The sequence below is a fragment of the Camelina sativa genome, chromosome 11, assembly GCF_000633955.1.
Source record: "Camelina sativa cultivar DH55 chromosome 11, Cs, whole genome shotgun sequence".
Lineage (NCBI taxonomy): Eukaryota > Viridiplantae > Streptophyta > Magnoliopsida > Brassicales > Brassicaceae > Camelina > Camelina sativa.
The window spans coordinates 2,488,874-2,506,229 of NC_025695.1; the positions used below are offsets into that span (position 1 = coordinate 2,488,874).

Consider the following 17,356-nt stretch of genomic DNA (forward strand, 5'->3'; position numbering starts at 1 on the left):
AAAATAAAAATCAGCATCTCGGGTATATTCATGCTCGATCGATATTATAATACTAGCATGCATAAATTTCAGCAGCGATAATTGTATGCACGTTCTACGTCAGTGGTTAATTTTTAGAGTATTGATAAGTCAACTCTCCTATCCTTTGTACATAATAAATCAAGACATGAACGTATAAGTTTCAATCATGGATTCGAGTTTAGAAAATTTTCTAACTAATTAGGTCATATTTTAAATTATGAGTCTTAGATTTTTTCGTGACACTTATGGATATAAAACTGCAATGTTGATTCTACATTTCCACAATTTTCTTTACATGTATATCAGTCTACAACATCTTTTATATGCTTCTATAATGCATTCCTCCGGCAAATTCTCTAAAATCGAATGGCCACGAAGGTTACATTGCATACATTAACTTCTTGTAGTGAGAGATTATGTTGAGAAGCGAGGCTCGTGTTCTTATCAACCTTCGAAACAATCCTTCTAGATTTTTCTCGAACCCACAAACGCTCATCTCAACCTCATCAAGCTTCTTTTGTAGATCATCATGCCCGCAAGAATCTCCACGAATTACGGAATCCAATGTCTCCAACTCGTTCTTGGTGGCCTCGTGATGATCTTTTTTCTTCTTTAGCACCGAAGCCAACTTGCTCTTTATGTTACTTTGTCGTCCGGACAAGAGTTCCAAGAACGACTTCAACACTACTACACTTGCCGATACCACTCGTCTCATCGCATCTATAACCGCCACAAGATGTTCATCTTCGTACTCATTATCACATGAACCTGACACTCCATCGATTTTCTTCAAAGATCCGAGAAGCTTCTTAGCTTCTTTTCTCATGTTCTTCCTGAATCCGACATAGCCCGAGACAGCGACAACTAGTTGATCTCCTCCTCCGGCTACTTTCTTGCGTCTAACACATGAGTGAACACCACGAACATGACCGTGAGTCTCCGCCATAAGATCCCTCGAGACGCTGCATATATGTATCAGCCTCAACGAACCATCAAGCATTTCCTCCATGAACTCCGACCCACCAGAGGACATAACCCGTTGCGTTGAACCCATTTTCAGAAACTCTTCCGTGCAGTTGTAGAGTTCCTCCAAACCAGCCAAGCCCATCAAGATCGATTCGGACGAACCCGTAGTTGTGTTTCTTGTTTTAATTTTATTAAGAGCTTCTTCAATCTCACTCGTGCTTGGATGCGATCTTGAAGGTAAACTTGTGGATCTTAATTGTTTCTTAGTGATCATATTCGCCATCTTTTGTGTCTTGTTTTTTTTTTTTGTATGTGCTTTGAAGTTTTATTTCCTCTTTTGATCGTTGTGCTTTGAAGTTTTATTTCCTCTTTTGATCGTTGTGCTTTATTCAACTTGCCCTACACATGCATATATATAGCATAAGGTTTTGCAACGTCATCAACCAACAAAACGTCAACAATAATTGATCTTTTAAATTTGATTGGTCCAATTATTACTGGCAAATCTGTGGCTCGCTTGAGCTGTCGGAGTTATTATATTGGTCAAATTATTTGGCCACAGAGAAAAGCCTGATGAGTCATAGTCTGTGTTGCCTCCGGTTTCGCCACATTATCAATTGACCTTTCGGGTTCGTAAAAGCGTCTTGGTAGGCAATGAGATCCAGATCTTCCTCCTATCAACTTATGTAGTTTGCTACTTACGATTCCTTAGAAACAAAAAGAGATATTCTTCTAAAACACACAAAACCTATAACATTGCTATAAGTGTAATTTACATGAACCCTTAAATCTTTTAAGCAACATAATTAATTACATGATAGAATTATAAAGAAGGATTAGTAGAGTACCTCCTCCATTCATTGTTGTAGAAATTTTTTGATGGACAGTTTCCTGAAGTCCTGATCTTCTAGTTAGGTGATTAGGTTTCTCTCTCCTTGCCTATGAACTTACTCTCTATGTGTTGTCTTTCTGAGATTTATTTGGGATGCATTTATGATGGACTAAAGGCATATATTTATAGGCGGAGAGAGGACCTAATTCCTCTTTAGGGTTTCCTTAAGATTTAATCTCAACCGTCCATCAAAGTAGAGATTGATTAGGAAAAACTCCTTTATTACCAATTTAATTGATTACCAAATATATTAAGGAATAACATTATTCCATAGGAAACAGATGACTATAAGACCACATAATAGGAAAAGGAAATAATTCCTTACAGTCTCCCACTTGGTTATTAGTAAATCCATTAATTTTTTCTTTTAGGAATCATAAGGCCGACATAATATGTTATAACTTAATTTCTTTCATTTGGTCATCATAAGTGTCTTGGCTAATCAAGTAATCAATGGGAGTCATGGCGGCCGCATATCATTATGCAACATGATCCCTTCCAAGTACTACTACATTGACTACCGTATTAGCTAGACCATAACATAAGTAGGAATTATCATAATGGTCCCTTTAATGTCTCGAAATAAAGACTCATTCTGTTATCATAGATCCAACAACAATTAATGTGTGTGCACATTGGGAACAGAATATAAAAGATGTAAAAGTCATAAGAGAGCTCAATTAAATGTCAAAATATAGGCTAGTCATAATAAGCAGACAACGTAATTAGGAACTTTCCTCAAGACTTATACTTTTAGAATGCATGTTAAAAGTCATTGGAGGTATTCCTTTCATAATTAAGTCTGCAACCTTAACTTCAATGCCTATCTATTAATTGACATACATTTCTCTTTTGACATCTTGCTTTAATTTAATGACATATACAATCTTAATATCCATATACTTAGATCCTTCACATATCATGTCATACTTGTATAAAAGAAAATTACATCTTTGATTGTCACATAAAGAGTTAAACACTTGTTAACAATACTCAAGGTCTCAAACTCAAAGACATTTATGTAATTATACTTTCTTAATATAAACCTCATTATATGTCACATACTCACTCTCTAAAGTGGATTTATAAAGAAACTTAAACTGTAGGCTTTTCAATAATATGACATCTCTATTAATGAGATACACATAGCCGAAAATGTAGTATCTTAAAATCAAAATATCCACCAAAATCTGAGTTAGAAACGTCAACCATCTGTGGATGTGTTGATTTTCTGTTTGTGAACATGTATTCACTTGTTTACTTTAGGTATCTCAAAACATTCATTTACAAATAGCAATATTAGAAGAACACCTCATCTTGCTAACTCTCTCAAGAACTTTATCAATATAAGTTTTCTGAGAAAATCTTAATTCCAAGTGATCTATCATGGATAACTTTATTTTCATCACATAGGAAATCTCATTGACAAATTTCGTATAAAAGTTCTCGAGTGGCTAGCTCTTAGTCTCAATAATGGACTAAAATTACTTTAGACAATAAAATATCATACAATACCAGATATATGAACTTACTCCCACTGATCTTGAGGTACATATTTGGTAAAATATAATGTTTTCTTTGAAACCGAATTATGTAATGGTTTCATCAAATTTTAGATACCATTGACTCAAGATAAGTTCATAAGTTGAATTCTTTAGTTTGCAGACCATGGATTCACAAGTTCCGATTATGAAACTTTCAGTTTAACTTTTATAGACTTTCTCTAATAAGTCTCCATTAAAAACCAATTTTAACATTCATCTGTTGTAACTCATGTCATATTGAGCTACTAACGCCATGAAAACTCCAAGAGAATCTTTCCTTGACACAGGGAAAAAATCTCATTATAATTGATACCTTCTTTCTGATTAAAACCATTTGCTATAAGTCTAACTTTATATCGTTCAATTTTGTTATTACAGTCGGTTTTGGTCTTAAAGATCCACTTACTACCGACTGTTTGTGTCCTTCGGCCAATTGAACGACATCAAAGACTTCATTTTCAGCGAAAAAAGTTTATTTCATCCTTCATGGCATCAATCCATTTATTAGAATTAACATCTTTAAGTCTTTAATTAATATTCAATTCTCCAGATTCTACTTGATAAAGCACATAATCATCAGAAATAGCAAATATCCTCGTAAAGATAGATCTTCTTAATGCTTGTTCCTATTGTGCTTTATTATCATTATAAGCGATGTTTTCTTCATGGAGTGGATGATTTCGAGTAATATTCAGAAATAAGGGCAAAGAAATTTAACCCGGTCCTAATTTTCTGAATGAACACATCTTGAACTTTATCACTCCCACTAATCTCGCCATTTTTATAGAATCTAGCATTATCGGTTTCCACTGTTCTTATAATATGGGCTGGGAAATAAAATCTATATCCTTTGGACTTCTCAGGATAACCAATAAAGTGACCACTGATCGTTTTGAAATCCAATTTCTTTCCATGTGGATTATAAATTCTTGCTGAAGACTAGATTTCCAGCCTATCTACAGTTCAAATGAGTCTTTGGAACTACGTCGCTAGGAACTCTGTTCAAAACATAGACTGCAGTACATAATGCGTCCATCCACAAGGATATAGATAATTAACCCTGACTCATCATGGATATAACCATTCCCATATAAGTACAATTATGTCTTTCAGCTACACTATTCTGACATGGAGAACCAGGCGTTGTGTATAGAGTAACAATTCTTACGTTTTAGAGAATTTTGGCAAATTTCCAGAATGTTGTTTTGTTTCATTATATCTACCAAAAATTCACCTCTATCTAACGTTATGATTTTCACTATTCTATCTAATTGTCTCTCTACATCAGTAATGAATACTTGTATAGCATCCACGTATTGAGACTTTTCCATGCAATAGATAGAGATAACAATAACGTGAATAATCATCAATAAAGGTAATGAAATATTTTTCACCTCCAAAAGAAGGAACATCAAAAGGTCCACAAATATATGTATGTATGATTTGAATAAGCTGTGTACTTCTTGTGGCTTCTTTCTTAGTGTGTTTAGTTTGCTTACCCATAATGCAATCTATATACTCTTTATAGTTGGTAAAATTAAGATTCAGAATGACTCCATCTTTTACCAATCTTTTAATTCATTTTGCTGGAAATATGTTCCAACCTTTTATGCCACAAGAAATATGAGTCTTTAGAACATGTTTTGCTTTTAATTTCATTATTGTCATGCAGGATGAGATGTGTTTCATAATCATAACGTTGATCAGTCGAACCTAAAGACCATCAACTGATTTTCCAGAACTAACTCCATTAGAGTTCCGAATTACATGAAACAACTATCTCAATGAGTTAATAATAAGCCAATCAAGTTTACTTACTGAAACCGAATAATAGAAAATATATGTGGAGCATAAATACCTGAAATAAATTTCAGATAAAATCCAATATTCATAATGAGACAAAAAAATGTTAATATTTTCAACTAGCATATTGTCTCTGTTTCCATTATAAGTAGTTTCACTTAAGTTGATTGTCTTAGTCATAAGAAATTTCTGCATAGCACTTGAGACATGTATAATTGCACCGATTATCAATCCACTAACATTTAAGAAGAAGCATAAACATTAGGTTTGAAAATTATTACGAAATCTATATGATTAGCTTTCTTTTCAAACAATTAAGGCAATCTTTATGAAAGTCTATAGCTTTCTCCAAGGTTCTGCAGAAGTCATCTTTCTCTGCCAGCATCTTCTTATCAATTGGATTATGTTCAATAATTTTGGGTAGTGCTCTTTCATGACTTAATGTCTTTACCCAACTTTAAGTACAGCTCCATCCGTATAATGGTAACTTTAATACCTTCATAATCAAGCATGACCTCTTCTAGTTACAATTGTTAACCAATTCATTTAACATCTACGTTTCATGAATGATGTTGAAATAAATATGGAATGGTCTATAAAGAGGAGGTGGTATATTTAGGATAATTTGGACAAAATTTAATCATCCACACTTATTCCTAAATTATCCAACTTATCTAAAAGGTTAGTCATTGCAATGCAAATTTCATGCATATAGATTTATACCACTATATTTCATAATTATGAGATTTGCCATAAGTTTTCCCAACAAGGGATTGTTTGCAGTTTCAAATTGTTCTTCTATAACTTTTAGTTTATTCGTAGTTTAAACAACTATCAAAATAAACATTTGATATTGCTAAACGTTATCATAATTGTTAACATTATACTTAAGTTGTTTTTTGTGGAGAAACTTTTCATCCTCAATACTAGATTTCGTTATAAAATTTAGTTTCTCGTAATGAGTTACTAAATTCACATCTAATATTCTTAAAATGGACTCAATTTTTCCATTACATTATGGGAAATTGGTTCATAAAGGATTGAAACATCCAGAAAAATTATTCTTTAGAGATACAACAAGTTTTATTAGGTTTTTAAAACATAATCAACACAAAATTTTAAATATGGAATAAACATGAAAAGAAATCATGATGCTCCTGTGGGATAACAACATAATGTCAATAAAATCATGATATTCACAAAAACGTTATTGAGTAATATATTAAATTAATTAGATTAAGTTATCTGTGGATATCCTTAATCTTCACATATACAAAAAAACTCATTATTCATTGATTATATCTAAAGTTTATAATCTACCTGTGGGTAACTAATTAATCAAAGATATATCAACATAATAGTTTCTATGTGCAAACCATTATAAGGTAAGGTCACTGTAGTGATATCCAAACTCTAACTATGCATTTTTATAGAAACCAGATTTCTTCACAGTGTTATGTTTAAATCGTTTTTGCACATAATAATTTTGCTCAAATTATGCACAAAATAATTATGTACGAATTATTGTAGAATGATACTGCACGATTTATGCACAGAAGAATTCTATTTGAACTTTTCATATGCAAAAACAATTCACATAAATACGAATTTTGCCCTAATCATGTACATATATATATGTTTGTGATGATGTATCCTAATTCACAAACACCCGGGTTTTGCACAAACAAATTTCATTATGTACTATTTTCTCTGATAAATCTTAATTCAGAGATGTTCAGTTTGTGTATGAACATTTATCTGTAAGAAAATTAATTTACAGAGACTCGAATTATGCACAAAATTTTATTTGCAAAATTTTTATTCACGTATACTCGAATTATGCACAAACTTTTATCTGCGAAAATTTTCATTCGCATGTACCCGAATTATGCACAAACTCTCTAATCTGAGAAAACCTTAATTCACAGACCCGAGTTATGTAAGCCGAGATTTTGCAGGGACTTTCGAGAAACCCGAATTATGCACGAATTTTTCAAACATAAATTTATACATTCATATCTATAATTTTATCATACCAAAATCCAAATTATGCACGAAAATTTTCAGATCTATAATTTTATCATATTTAATGAATTAATCATATGCTAATAACCATGCTCTGATACGATATGTAAGTGTAATTTACATGAACCCTAAGATCTTTTAAGCAACATGATTAATTATATGATAAAATTATAAAGGAGGGTTAGCCGAGTACCTCCTCCATTCATTGTTGTAGAGATTTCTTGATGGACAGTTTCCTGAAGTCCTGATCTTCTAGTTAGGTGATTAGGTTTCTCTCTCATTGCCTATGAATTTACTCTCTATGTATTGTCTTTTTGAAATTTATTTGGGATGCCTTTATAATAGACTAAAGGCATATATTTATAGGCGGAAAGAGGACTTAATTCCTCTTTAAAAATTTCTTTAAGATTTCTTTAAGATTTAATTTCAACCGTCCATCAAAATAGAAATTGATTAAGAAAAACTCATTTGTTATCAATTTAATTGTTTATTAAATATATTAAGGAATAACATTATTCCATAGAAAATGGATGATTATAATACCACATAATAGGAAAAGGAAATAATTCCTTGCATTTGCCTCCTGCATGACCGTCTCACGTTGCGACACGTGTAAGAAACGCACGGATTTCGAGAAGATTTTTCTCGCCAGTGCTCACTGTTGTTTTTTGTTTTGATAAACGTGGAGTGGACTTTTTAACGGTATTGTTTCATTGGTTAAAAAACATTTTCATTTATTATCAATCATTCGTAAAGCCAAAACAGTAACAGTTACTTGTGTAGCAACTTCAATTCGTCTCAGAAAGAAATAAGAACTGGTATTTATTTTATCAGATAATATTTTATTTGATCAGTTTATTTTATACAATATTGAAAAATCTTTCATCAGTAGGAATCTTTAATATATTCAACCAGTTTCTCTTAGTTAATCAATTTTATTTCTTTTTTTTTAACTTTTGCGTTGGTGACATATTCATTTGTCCTTATTTGCAATTATCTATTTATAATCAAACAACAATTTATGGCACTATATATTTTAAAATTGATATTTGAAAATAATAAACACAAACGGCAAATGGTTTTTTTAAGAATTTGCAACGATTTATGCATTGTAACGGTAAAATCTTATTCCAGTTTTCCAGTCTCAATGAAAGTAACATAAATTATGAAGCAACAATAGCATAGATTGAGTACTTCAAAGAAACAAACAGATGAAAACAATGTTACGAAGGAAGATTATTTGCATGCGCACATGCACATTATTGAAAACAAACAAGAAAATTGAAATTGTAATGTTTTAGCAAGGTCTCAGAATGCTTTTCACTTAGATTTATCATCCTCTTTTCCGTCTTCCTGTGGAGGTGACTTGTTGAGATCAAACTTTGGAGTAACACCAGATGCACTCCCTCCTTCGTCCTGCTCCATAGGAACAACATTCAGATCAATCGCCAACCCTCCGGTGCCTGAACCAGACCCTCCACCACCGGAAGAAGCAGCAACCGTACCACCAAATCCTTCCTCAGCCGCATTAAATGTTGGTGGAGGAAGAAAACCTTGATAGCCACAATCTTTGTGCAGACTTAGGTGTCCAAAGACTGCTTTCCAAGAACCAAAACCTAGCCCACATATGTTACATGTGGGAGGACCTTGAGGAGGGTTGGTCAATTGCGTCGACCCTTTCTTTCTAGCCTTCTTAATTGGCTCTTTGTCCATAGTTGAAGCGACGACTTTAGATCCAGACGCTCCGGCAAGAGCTTCCACTAAGACACGTGGTCTTCCGACTTTGATCCTATCTTTGGGAGCCGCATCAAAGCCACCTTTACCACTCACAGTTTGATCCCTCTCCCCAGCGGCTTCTTTAGCGGCATCAACAATAAGTGTTGCCGCAACTGCGGCTTCTTTACGGATGGTTTCATCCACATTAAAACTTTCAGCGACACTCAATGCCAGCAAGGCCAGAACAAGTTCGTGAATTTCTCCTTTTTCATCGCTACTAAAATAGCCACTGTCGTCGGAACTTTCATGTTCCTCTTCCTCAGTATTCAGTTTTCTCTCGTCGGGATTACTCATGATTTTGCCTTGTTGAGAGTAATACATTTTTCAGACACATCAAGTTGGTCTTTATATAGTTATCAGTTTACACAGTTACACATTTTTAAGATCTCTCTCGCGCCTTTTATTTCAAAGGTTGCGTCCGTAGGTTCAAATTCAAATCTCGTTTTGACAAAAATACCCCCTGAAGATAAAGGACGAATATTACTTGCCATCTTCATCAGATGATCTGTACCAAAAAATTGAGAACCATAAAATCATCAATTAACTAAACCGGCACGCACGTGCTCTTGTGATAGTATCATGATTTTTAAATTTTTTTTGGTTTAGAGCCCTTTATTTTTCTCCGTTAAATTTTGGTTGTGAATTGTTCTAATATATTAATTAAAGTCTGGCTTGTATCGTACTTCTAGTTTTTTTTCTAAAGTACGGATTGAAATTCATTTTATTTACATTGTAATTTTTTTTAAATAAAATTTATATGATTATTTTTAAAAGTTTTTTAGATAAAATATTATATAATAAAATCATATGTTGAATATGATGATTTAAAAAAGACACTTATTTTGTAAGTTTTATATTGTTAATGATTCTAGATAACTATTTGTGCTATAACACTGGTTAAATTTTATTTTATACAAAATTTTGTATATTTTCTATTTTAAAATAAAATTTTAATATGTTGTATTAGTTTATGTACGTGAATTTATTTCAGCAATGTATATTCTACCTCATGACTTGAATGTCATTATAAGACATAATTTTGTGAATTTGGTTTTTAAATAGCGATTTATTATATTATGAGTAATTTAATATATTGTTATACTTTTTGTTTTAATATACTTGGTTTTTTAAAATTCTTTCATATTATAGTGACATATTATTGACATTGCTATAATAAACCAATTTAGAGTGTTTATAGTTTCTAACTTTAATATCAAGTTTCAATATTTTAAAAATATATCAAAATAAATTATTTAAAGTTTATTTTATTATATAAAATTATAAAATTTAACAAAAAAAAGTATGAAATTGAATTTAAATATTCAAATTTTGACCCATTACTCAGTAAAATTTTTAATTCAATAGATATTGTTTTTAAAGAATAATATTAATAAAATTGAATATTTTGTAGATTAAATCATTTATATTTGTTTTTAAAAATTCAACTTATGGTATATCCGAAAATAAAAATATTTTTTAATTATAATAAATAATATGAGAATTTATTTGTTTCACAAAATAGACTCATATATAAAAATGCTAGGTGAAGTATAATAATAATTAACAAATCCCTATATTAGTAAAAGAGAAGTATAACTTTTCTTTCGGACGAAACTACCCCCGACATCTTCTACCAGAAAACAATTTCATTAAGGTTAAATGGAATATTTACGGTTAATGGGTTGGGTTCTATTTCTAAAATTACCCGAAATTCTTAAATCGGATCCGGATAGATAAAGATTTGCGTCCTTTAAAGTGGGTTAATGGGTTATGTGCTTTTTTCCAGTATTTTTCAATGAACGTAATTTTAGAATCTCATATGTGATATGTGGGATGGAAAGATTCAAGTTCTCTCCCTCACGATCCCTTGCTGGAGAAAGACCGACGAACGTGAAAGCGTTTGATGGCGGTGAATGGTGATTCACGGATTATGACATGTTTGAGAAAAAAAATGAGATTTGTAGATAAAATTGTTTTTGTTTTTAATTAATAAACCAATTATTAATTGATGGATCTAACATAATTCTGTATAGTATTAGATAAAACAAGAAAAACTGATGAAAATCGTGGAAAAAAATTAAGTAATGGCGTGATTTTGCCTAAACCAGATCTCAAGGAAGAAGATGAAGGTAATTTTGTAATTTGTTCTTAACTATTAAAAAAAATATCAGGGGTTCGAACCAGGACATTGCGGTACAGAAGTCCTCAATTCATACCACTAGACTACGCCAAATTATACAAGCAAAATTAAACACAAATATTAATATCTCATTGTTACGATTGATTAAAATCTAAATATAACTATCATTAATTCTCCCAAATAAATGTCTTCTCCTAAAATTTTGAAAAGTTATAAATGTAAGTAGTTATTATAGATTAATAGTATAAAGTTCACATTTATTAAAAAGTTAATAATATAATCTAATCAAATAATCATTAAATGCAAGATCAAACTTAACAAAAAATATTCCATAAAGATCGGATATTAATTCATTTCTCAAATATAGATAGAGATACTAATAAGAAATATACCCAAGGAACATACGTTCAGTTTATCTAATCTAATAATTTTCAGAAATTTCAAAACCAAAAATAAAAGTCTTACCGTAATCATAAGGATCTTAAATATTTTATATTTAATGTGTAAATTAAATAAATCAATAGTAAACAAATTTATGGGAATATTGTTAATTTGTTATATATTCCCTATGAGAATGCTGTTAATTTGTTATATTTAAAGCATTTTAATTTGGGTATTATCTATGTAAATGATAAAGATAGTAATCAAATGTGATCTCAACAAAACGTGTGTAATCTTTAGAGGATATTTTTCAAAACCCTAATAAAACTTATATAGCCAACTCTAAACTATAAATACTACCTCCAGGTTGTGGCATTCTCATATCAATCTCATTTTCCCTCAAAACTTTATTTGCAAAATTGTATCAAAAATTATAGTTCTTATTCTTGCTTTCTAATATGTCACTAATATAGAGATTATGTTTTTTTATTTATTTTGTTTAAAATTTTTAATCTAATATGATCCTTTCATATATATATATTTATAGGCTTTAGAAAATATCATATTTCAAAGGTAAATAATCTACTTAACCCATAACCATAATGAATTGATGATTAAAAACCAGAACCACAATTAAAAAACAGAGCCACGATTAAAAAACAGAGCCACCATCATGAAAAAAATATTATGTTAATGTCCAAAATCAAGTAATGATGGAGATCAGAGACATAAAAAAATTTAAAATAAAAGAGAAATTGATAACCAACTGTTCGCTAAGCACTACGAGAGATGAGGACTGCGAGAGAAGATGAAGCGAAGCGACGAGAGGTTCTCAAAACCTAAACCCTATATTTGGTCTTAAAGATCAAAGATTCAAAATCGAAAATATTGTTTTTTGAACCATAACCCGGCTGGTCCGATCCGAATTATCTGGTCATGGATTTATAGCGGTTTTTTCTGGGTTTTACCGGTTTTAAGATTTCCGATTATTAGTAGTGAACCCAAATCGGAGAATTATCTGGGTCGCGGGTCAACCGGTCGGACCGGCCAGTCCGATCGGGTCGTGTAAACATTAGTTTTAATCTAATATGATCCTTTCATATATATATATATTTATAGGCTTTGTAAAATATCATATTTCAAAGGTAAATAATCTACTTAACCCATAACGTCATTATATTTGCATTTTATTATTTTTTTGTATTTTATTGGACATTGTTTATACTCAAAATTTTGTTTTTACATTATTGCATATGTGAATTGGTTGCAAATGGATAATTAATTATCTACGAAGGGGAAGCTAAAAAAACTGTATTTGAATCGATCAGTTGGTCACAATTTTTAAATAGAGTAGTTTTCATTATATTTATTAAAGTATTCGATTGTACTCTCTCAGTTCGTTTATGTTGTGTTATACAATTTTTAAATCAGAATTTTTTATTATAGTAGTTTTACCACTTTTATATTATTTCATATTTAAAATTATTCAAATAAATTCTCTTTGTTTTTAAATTAATGAACTATGTACCATGTTAATATAAATATAATAACACTAAATTTATACAAAACAAAATTATGTGCTAATAACCTTTATGCATACTGAAAATATATGATTTATTAATTATTACATTTGATTCTTTGAATGAAATTTTTATACAAAAATAGTTAAAAATTAAAAAAAAATAGTTTATGTTACACACAATAATTACGCAGTGTACAAACAATTACAAATAATATTTCTGAGATTATATATGCTTTCATTTTGGCAACTAAATTGATCATTACCTTATACTGATAACTGATTACAAAATTCTAAAAATTAATTACTTACACCATATTTTAATGTATTTATTTTAAACATTAATGCTGTTTACTTATTATATTATTCAAATTCATGATAATTTGATATATTATCTCTTTTATAATATTTTATTATACTAATACTCATAACATTACCATTTACTCAACTTTTTTTCATCTACTATTTTATCCCAATTTATTACAAAAATATATTATTCACTGTAAAGAAACAAAAATGTAATATATTATAATCAGTTACGAATTGTATGTATTTGTAAATATTCCCTCGCGCTGTAGCGCGGGTCTGGTCCTAGTTAATATGTTAAGTTAGATGTCAAAGGATTTTATTTGATGAATAATTTAATAAAGAAAATTAATATGGTAAGTTAGATGATATCAAATGATTCTTTAGAATATTCTCTTTAAGATTTTTGGAAACAATAAATCCAGAATATACAAATAGTATAAAACTTAATCTATAACCTATTTGTAACCAACTTATTAAAATTATATAGTCTACAAAACAATGTTGTGTACTTCCGTTTTATTATATAGGGGATGAGAGGTGAAGTATAGTAATAATTAACAAATTAATATGTTAAGTTAGATGTCAAAGGATTTTATTTGATGAATAATTTAATAAAGAAAATTAATATTGTAAGTTAGATGATATCAAATGATTCTTTAGAATATTCTCTTTAAAATTTTTGGAAACAATAAATCCAGAATATACAAATAATATAAAACTTAATCTATAACCTATTTGTAACCAACTTATTAAAATTATATAGTATACAAAACAATGTTGTGTACTTCCGTTTTATTATATAGGGTATATGCTACATATAATTGATTATTTTGTAGTCTTGAATAAATAAATGAAATATAGGATTTAAAAAAAACTCTAAATGGAACCAGCCATTTTAGTTTTTAGGTGAACTTTTATAAATACTCATGAATTAAAAGCTTTTACGAAATACTCATGAATTTAATAAACAACGCTGTTTGTAAAATTAATGTTTGTAAGAAAAAACAACTTAAACAAAAGTTAATAAATATCGATGTAGGGTCTACCGTTCTAGTACGCTACATATACGTTCTAACGAATTGACAAAGTATTTCAAATAATTGTATCTTCCATAGACGTTCACACTAAAAAGACACGAATATGTAAGTTTCGATGTGTTTGAGTCGAAATTTAAAAATTTAATAAGAAAAGATTGCCACTGATGATTCAGTCAATTTGAACTGTTGGTTTTAGACGGCTCCATAACATTCATTAGTCACAGAAAAGCTTGTATTTATCAATGCAATATTGTTTCTATTTTTACAAATTTATCTCTACATTTATCAATAAGTCTACAGTGTACGTAAAATCCTATCTGTGCGTATATAATGTATCCCTCCGGCAAATTCTATAAAGTCGAATGTCTGGAAATGTTACATTACATGCGTACGTACATTAAAATCTAGTGAGAGATTATGTTGAGAAGCGAGGCACGTGTTCTTATCAACCGTCGAAATAACCCTTCTAGATTTTTCTCGAACCCATCAATGCTCATCTCAACATCCTCTAGCTTCTTTTGAAGATCATCATGAGAGCAGCATAACGCTGAATCCAAACTCTCCAACTCGTTCGTGGTCCCCTCATCATGATGAACCTTCTTTTTCTTTAGTACCGAAGCCAACTTGCTCTTAATGTTACTTTGTCGTCCCGACAAGAACTCCAAGAACGACCTCAACACCAAGACGCTAACGGAAACTACTCCTCTCATCGCATCTATAACCGCCACAAGATGTTCATCTTGCTCATGATTAATTACGGATGATGATGAACTTAGGCCTCCATCAATGTTCTTCAAGGATCCAAGAAGCTTCCTAGCTTCTTTTCTCATGTTCTTTCTAAATCCAACATACCCCAATACGGCAACATCGAGTTGGTCTCCTCCTCCGGCTAATTTCTTTCTTCTGAGACATGATTGAACACCACGAACATGCTCGTGAGTCTCAACCATGAGATCCCTTGAGACGCTGCATATATCCATTAGCCTCAACGAACCATCAAGCATCTCCTCCATAAAATCGAATCCATCAGACGACATAACCCTTTGCGTTGAGCCCATTTTCAGAAACTCCTCCGTACAAATGTAGAGCTCCTCCAAACCCGCCAAGCTCATCAAGATTGATTCGGACGAATCCGTCGTGGTGTTAATCTTTTTAACCTTGTGAAGAGCTTCCTCGATTCCCGTCGTGCTTGGATGCGATCTTGAAGGTAAGCTTATAGATCTTAGTTGATTCTTGACGATCATATTCGACATTTTTCTTAATATGGTTTTGTGCTTTTGTTTTAATCTTTTTTAGAAAGGCGTTTGAGCTATTTTTCTTTCTTTTTTGATCGATCTGCTTTATTCAACTTGCTCTACCAATGTATAAATATATATAGCATAGGGTTTAGTGTATCAACCAACAAAACTCCAACAATAATTGAATTTTAAAATTTGATTGGTCCGATTATTACTGGCAAATCTGTGACTTTCTGAGCTGTCGGGCTATTATATTGGTCAAATTATTTGGCCACAGAACTGAGCCTGATGAGTCACCGTTTGTGTTGCCTCCGGTTTTGCCACATTATCAATTGACCTTTCGAGTTTTCTTAAATATTAAAAACATCGACAGTGTCAAAAATTTAAATGGTCTCGGACTCTCGGTAGGTATCGAGATCCAGATCTTCCTCAACCATATACCGTATTAAAAATTATATACGCCCTTCTTTTATCCAATCAGCTCTTATGTAGGTTTGCTTATTACGGAAAATATTTTGCCTTTACAAGAAAACAAAAAATATTTACAATGTCCTCTACATGGTTTGTCACATTACGACACGTATAAGAGTGGTGCACGAGTTTTGAGTTGATTTGCTTGCGAGATATATTACGAATTTACGGGGTTTGTATATCTGGTTGACTATTCTCATTAACGTGGAATGACTTTATTTTAACTTGTTTACTTATTAGTTATTAGTTTATTACCAATCATAGAAGTTCGTCGAAACCAAACTAGACCAAACATAAATATTGAAGACAACAAATCTTTTAAATTCTAATTTAAACTAATTATTGGTCATACTCAATCCAAACGCAACTAGATTTAATATTAAGAATTTCATATTTGTAATCTAAAACTGTGAGAAACTAAAATAATCACGCAAAAGTACGTAATTGCAAATTTGATGATCATATCATATGTTAATATGTAGACATAAGATAGAGTGAAAGTGTGAAACGACACTCTTCACTATGTAAGAAATACACTAATTGGTCGAGTCTAAGTGAGTGGTTATGTTTAAAACTTCCAATAATTGGTCGAGTCTAAGTACTAACTCGTTACTGTTTAATGCATTGATACTCATACACGTGTATAAAGGATATATGATTAATTTGTAGATTTTTGTCATTAAAGTATTCATATGATTTGCCTCATCGTATATTGTCAGTCCCCTAGACCAAAGTACACGTATATAAAACCTTAATTTGATAAATTTAATATAGATAATGGCACCAATTATATTACATGTTGTATCACGTTATGTTACTATTCTTGTTAATATATATATAAAAAAAAGATTTAAAACAAACATTCTTTTTAGCAATAGCCAAAGGATATCTGTCACGAAATTGTCAGTGATCCTTAATTATTGGAACTAGCTACCCCGTCAATGATCTTACTAAAAAGGAATCTTACACCAATTATCATCAATTGGATACGATCTTGCTAGAAGAAAGATGTGGCTAAAGTAAGTTGTGTTTTCAGACAATGTTATTCTATAAACAATTAAGTTGTACTCATTGATCATGAACAACGAATCCTTCCACTTTTAAATATAATCCTTATAATTATATTTTGTATATGTAGTAAAAGTTTTCAAGTTTATGCACACCAACACATGGATTTCAGTTTTGAAATCATTATTTGTAACTCTTTATTTTTTTTACATGTTCCATCACATTT

General features: G+C 30.8%; 3 protein-coding genes across 3 annotated transcripts; all 3 read right to left on the minus strand.

Moving 5' to 3' along the window:
• Nucleotides 401-1,270, minus strand: LOC104727557. The gene has a single exon (XM_010446651.1). It carries the CDS (start codon nucleotides 1,268-1,270, stop codon nucleotides 401-403), a length of 870 nt encoding a protein of 289 aa, XP_010444953.1.
• On the minus strand, nucleotides 8,375-9,330 carry LOC104721209. The gene has a single exon (XM_010439136.1). The coding sequence runs from the start codon at nucleotides 9,319-9,321 to the stop codon at nucleotides 8,572-8,574; it is 750 nt and encodes a 249-aa protein (XP_010437438.1). The 5' UTR covers nucleotides 9,322-9,330; the 3' UTR covers nucleotides 8,375-8,571.
• On the minus strand, nucleotides 14,714-15,735 carry LOC104721210. Its single transcript, XM_010439138.1, has one exon. The coding sequence runs from the start codon at nucleotides 15,664-15,666 to the stop codon at nucleotides 14,818-14,820; it is 849 nt and encodes a 282-aa protein (XP_010437440.1). The 5' UTR covers nucleotides 15,667-15,735; the 3' UTR covers nucleotides 14,714-14,817.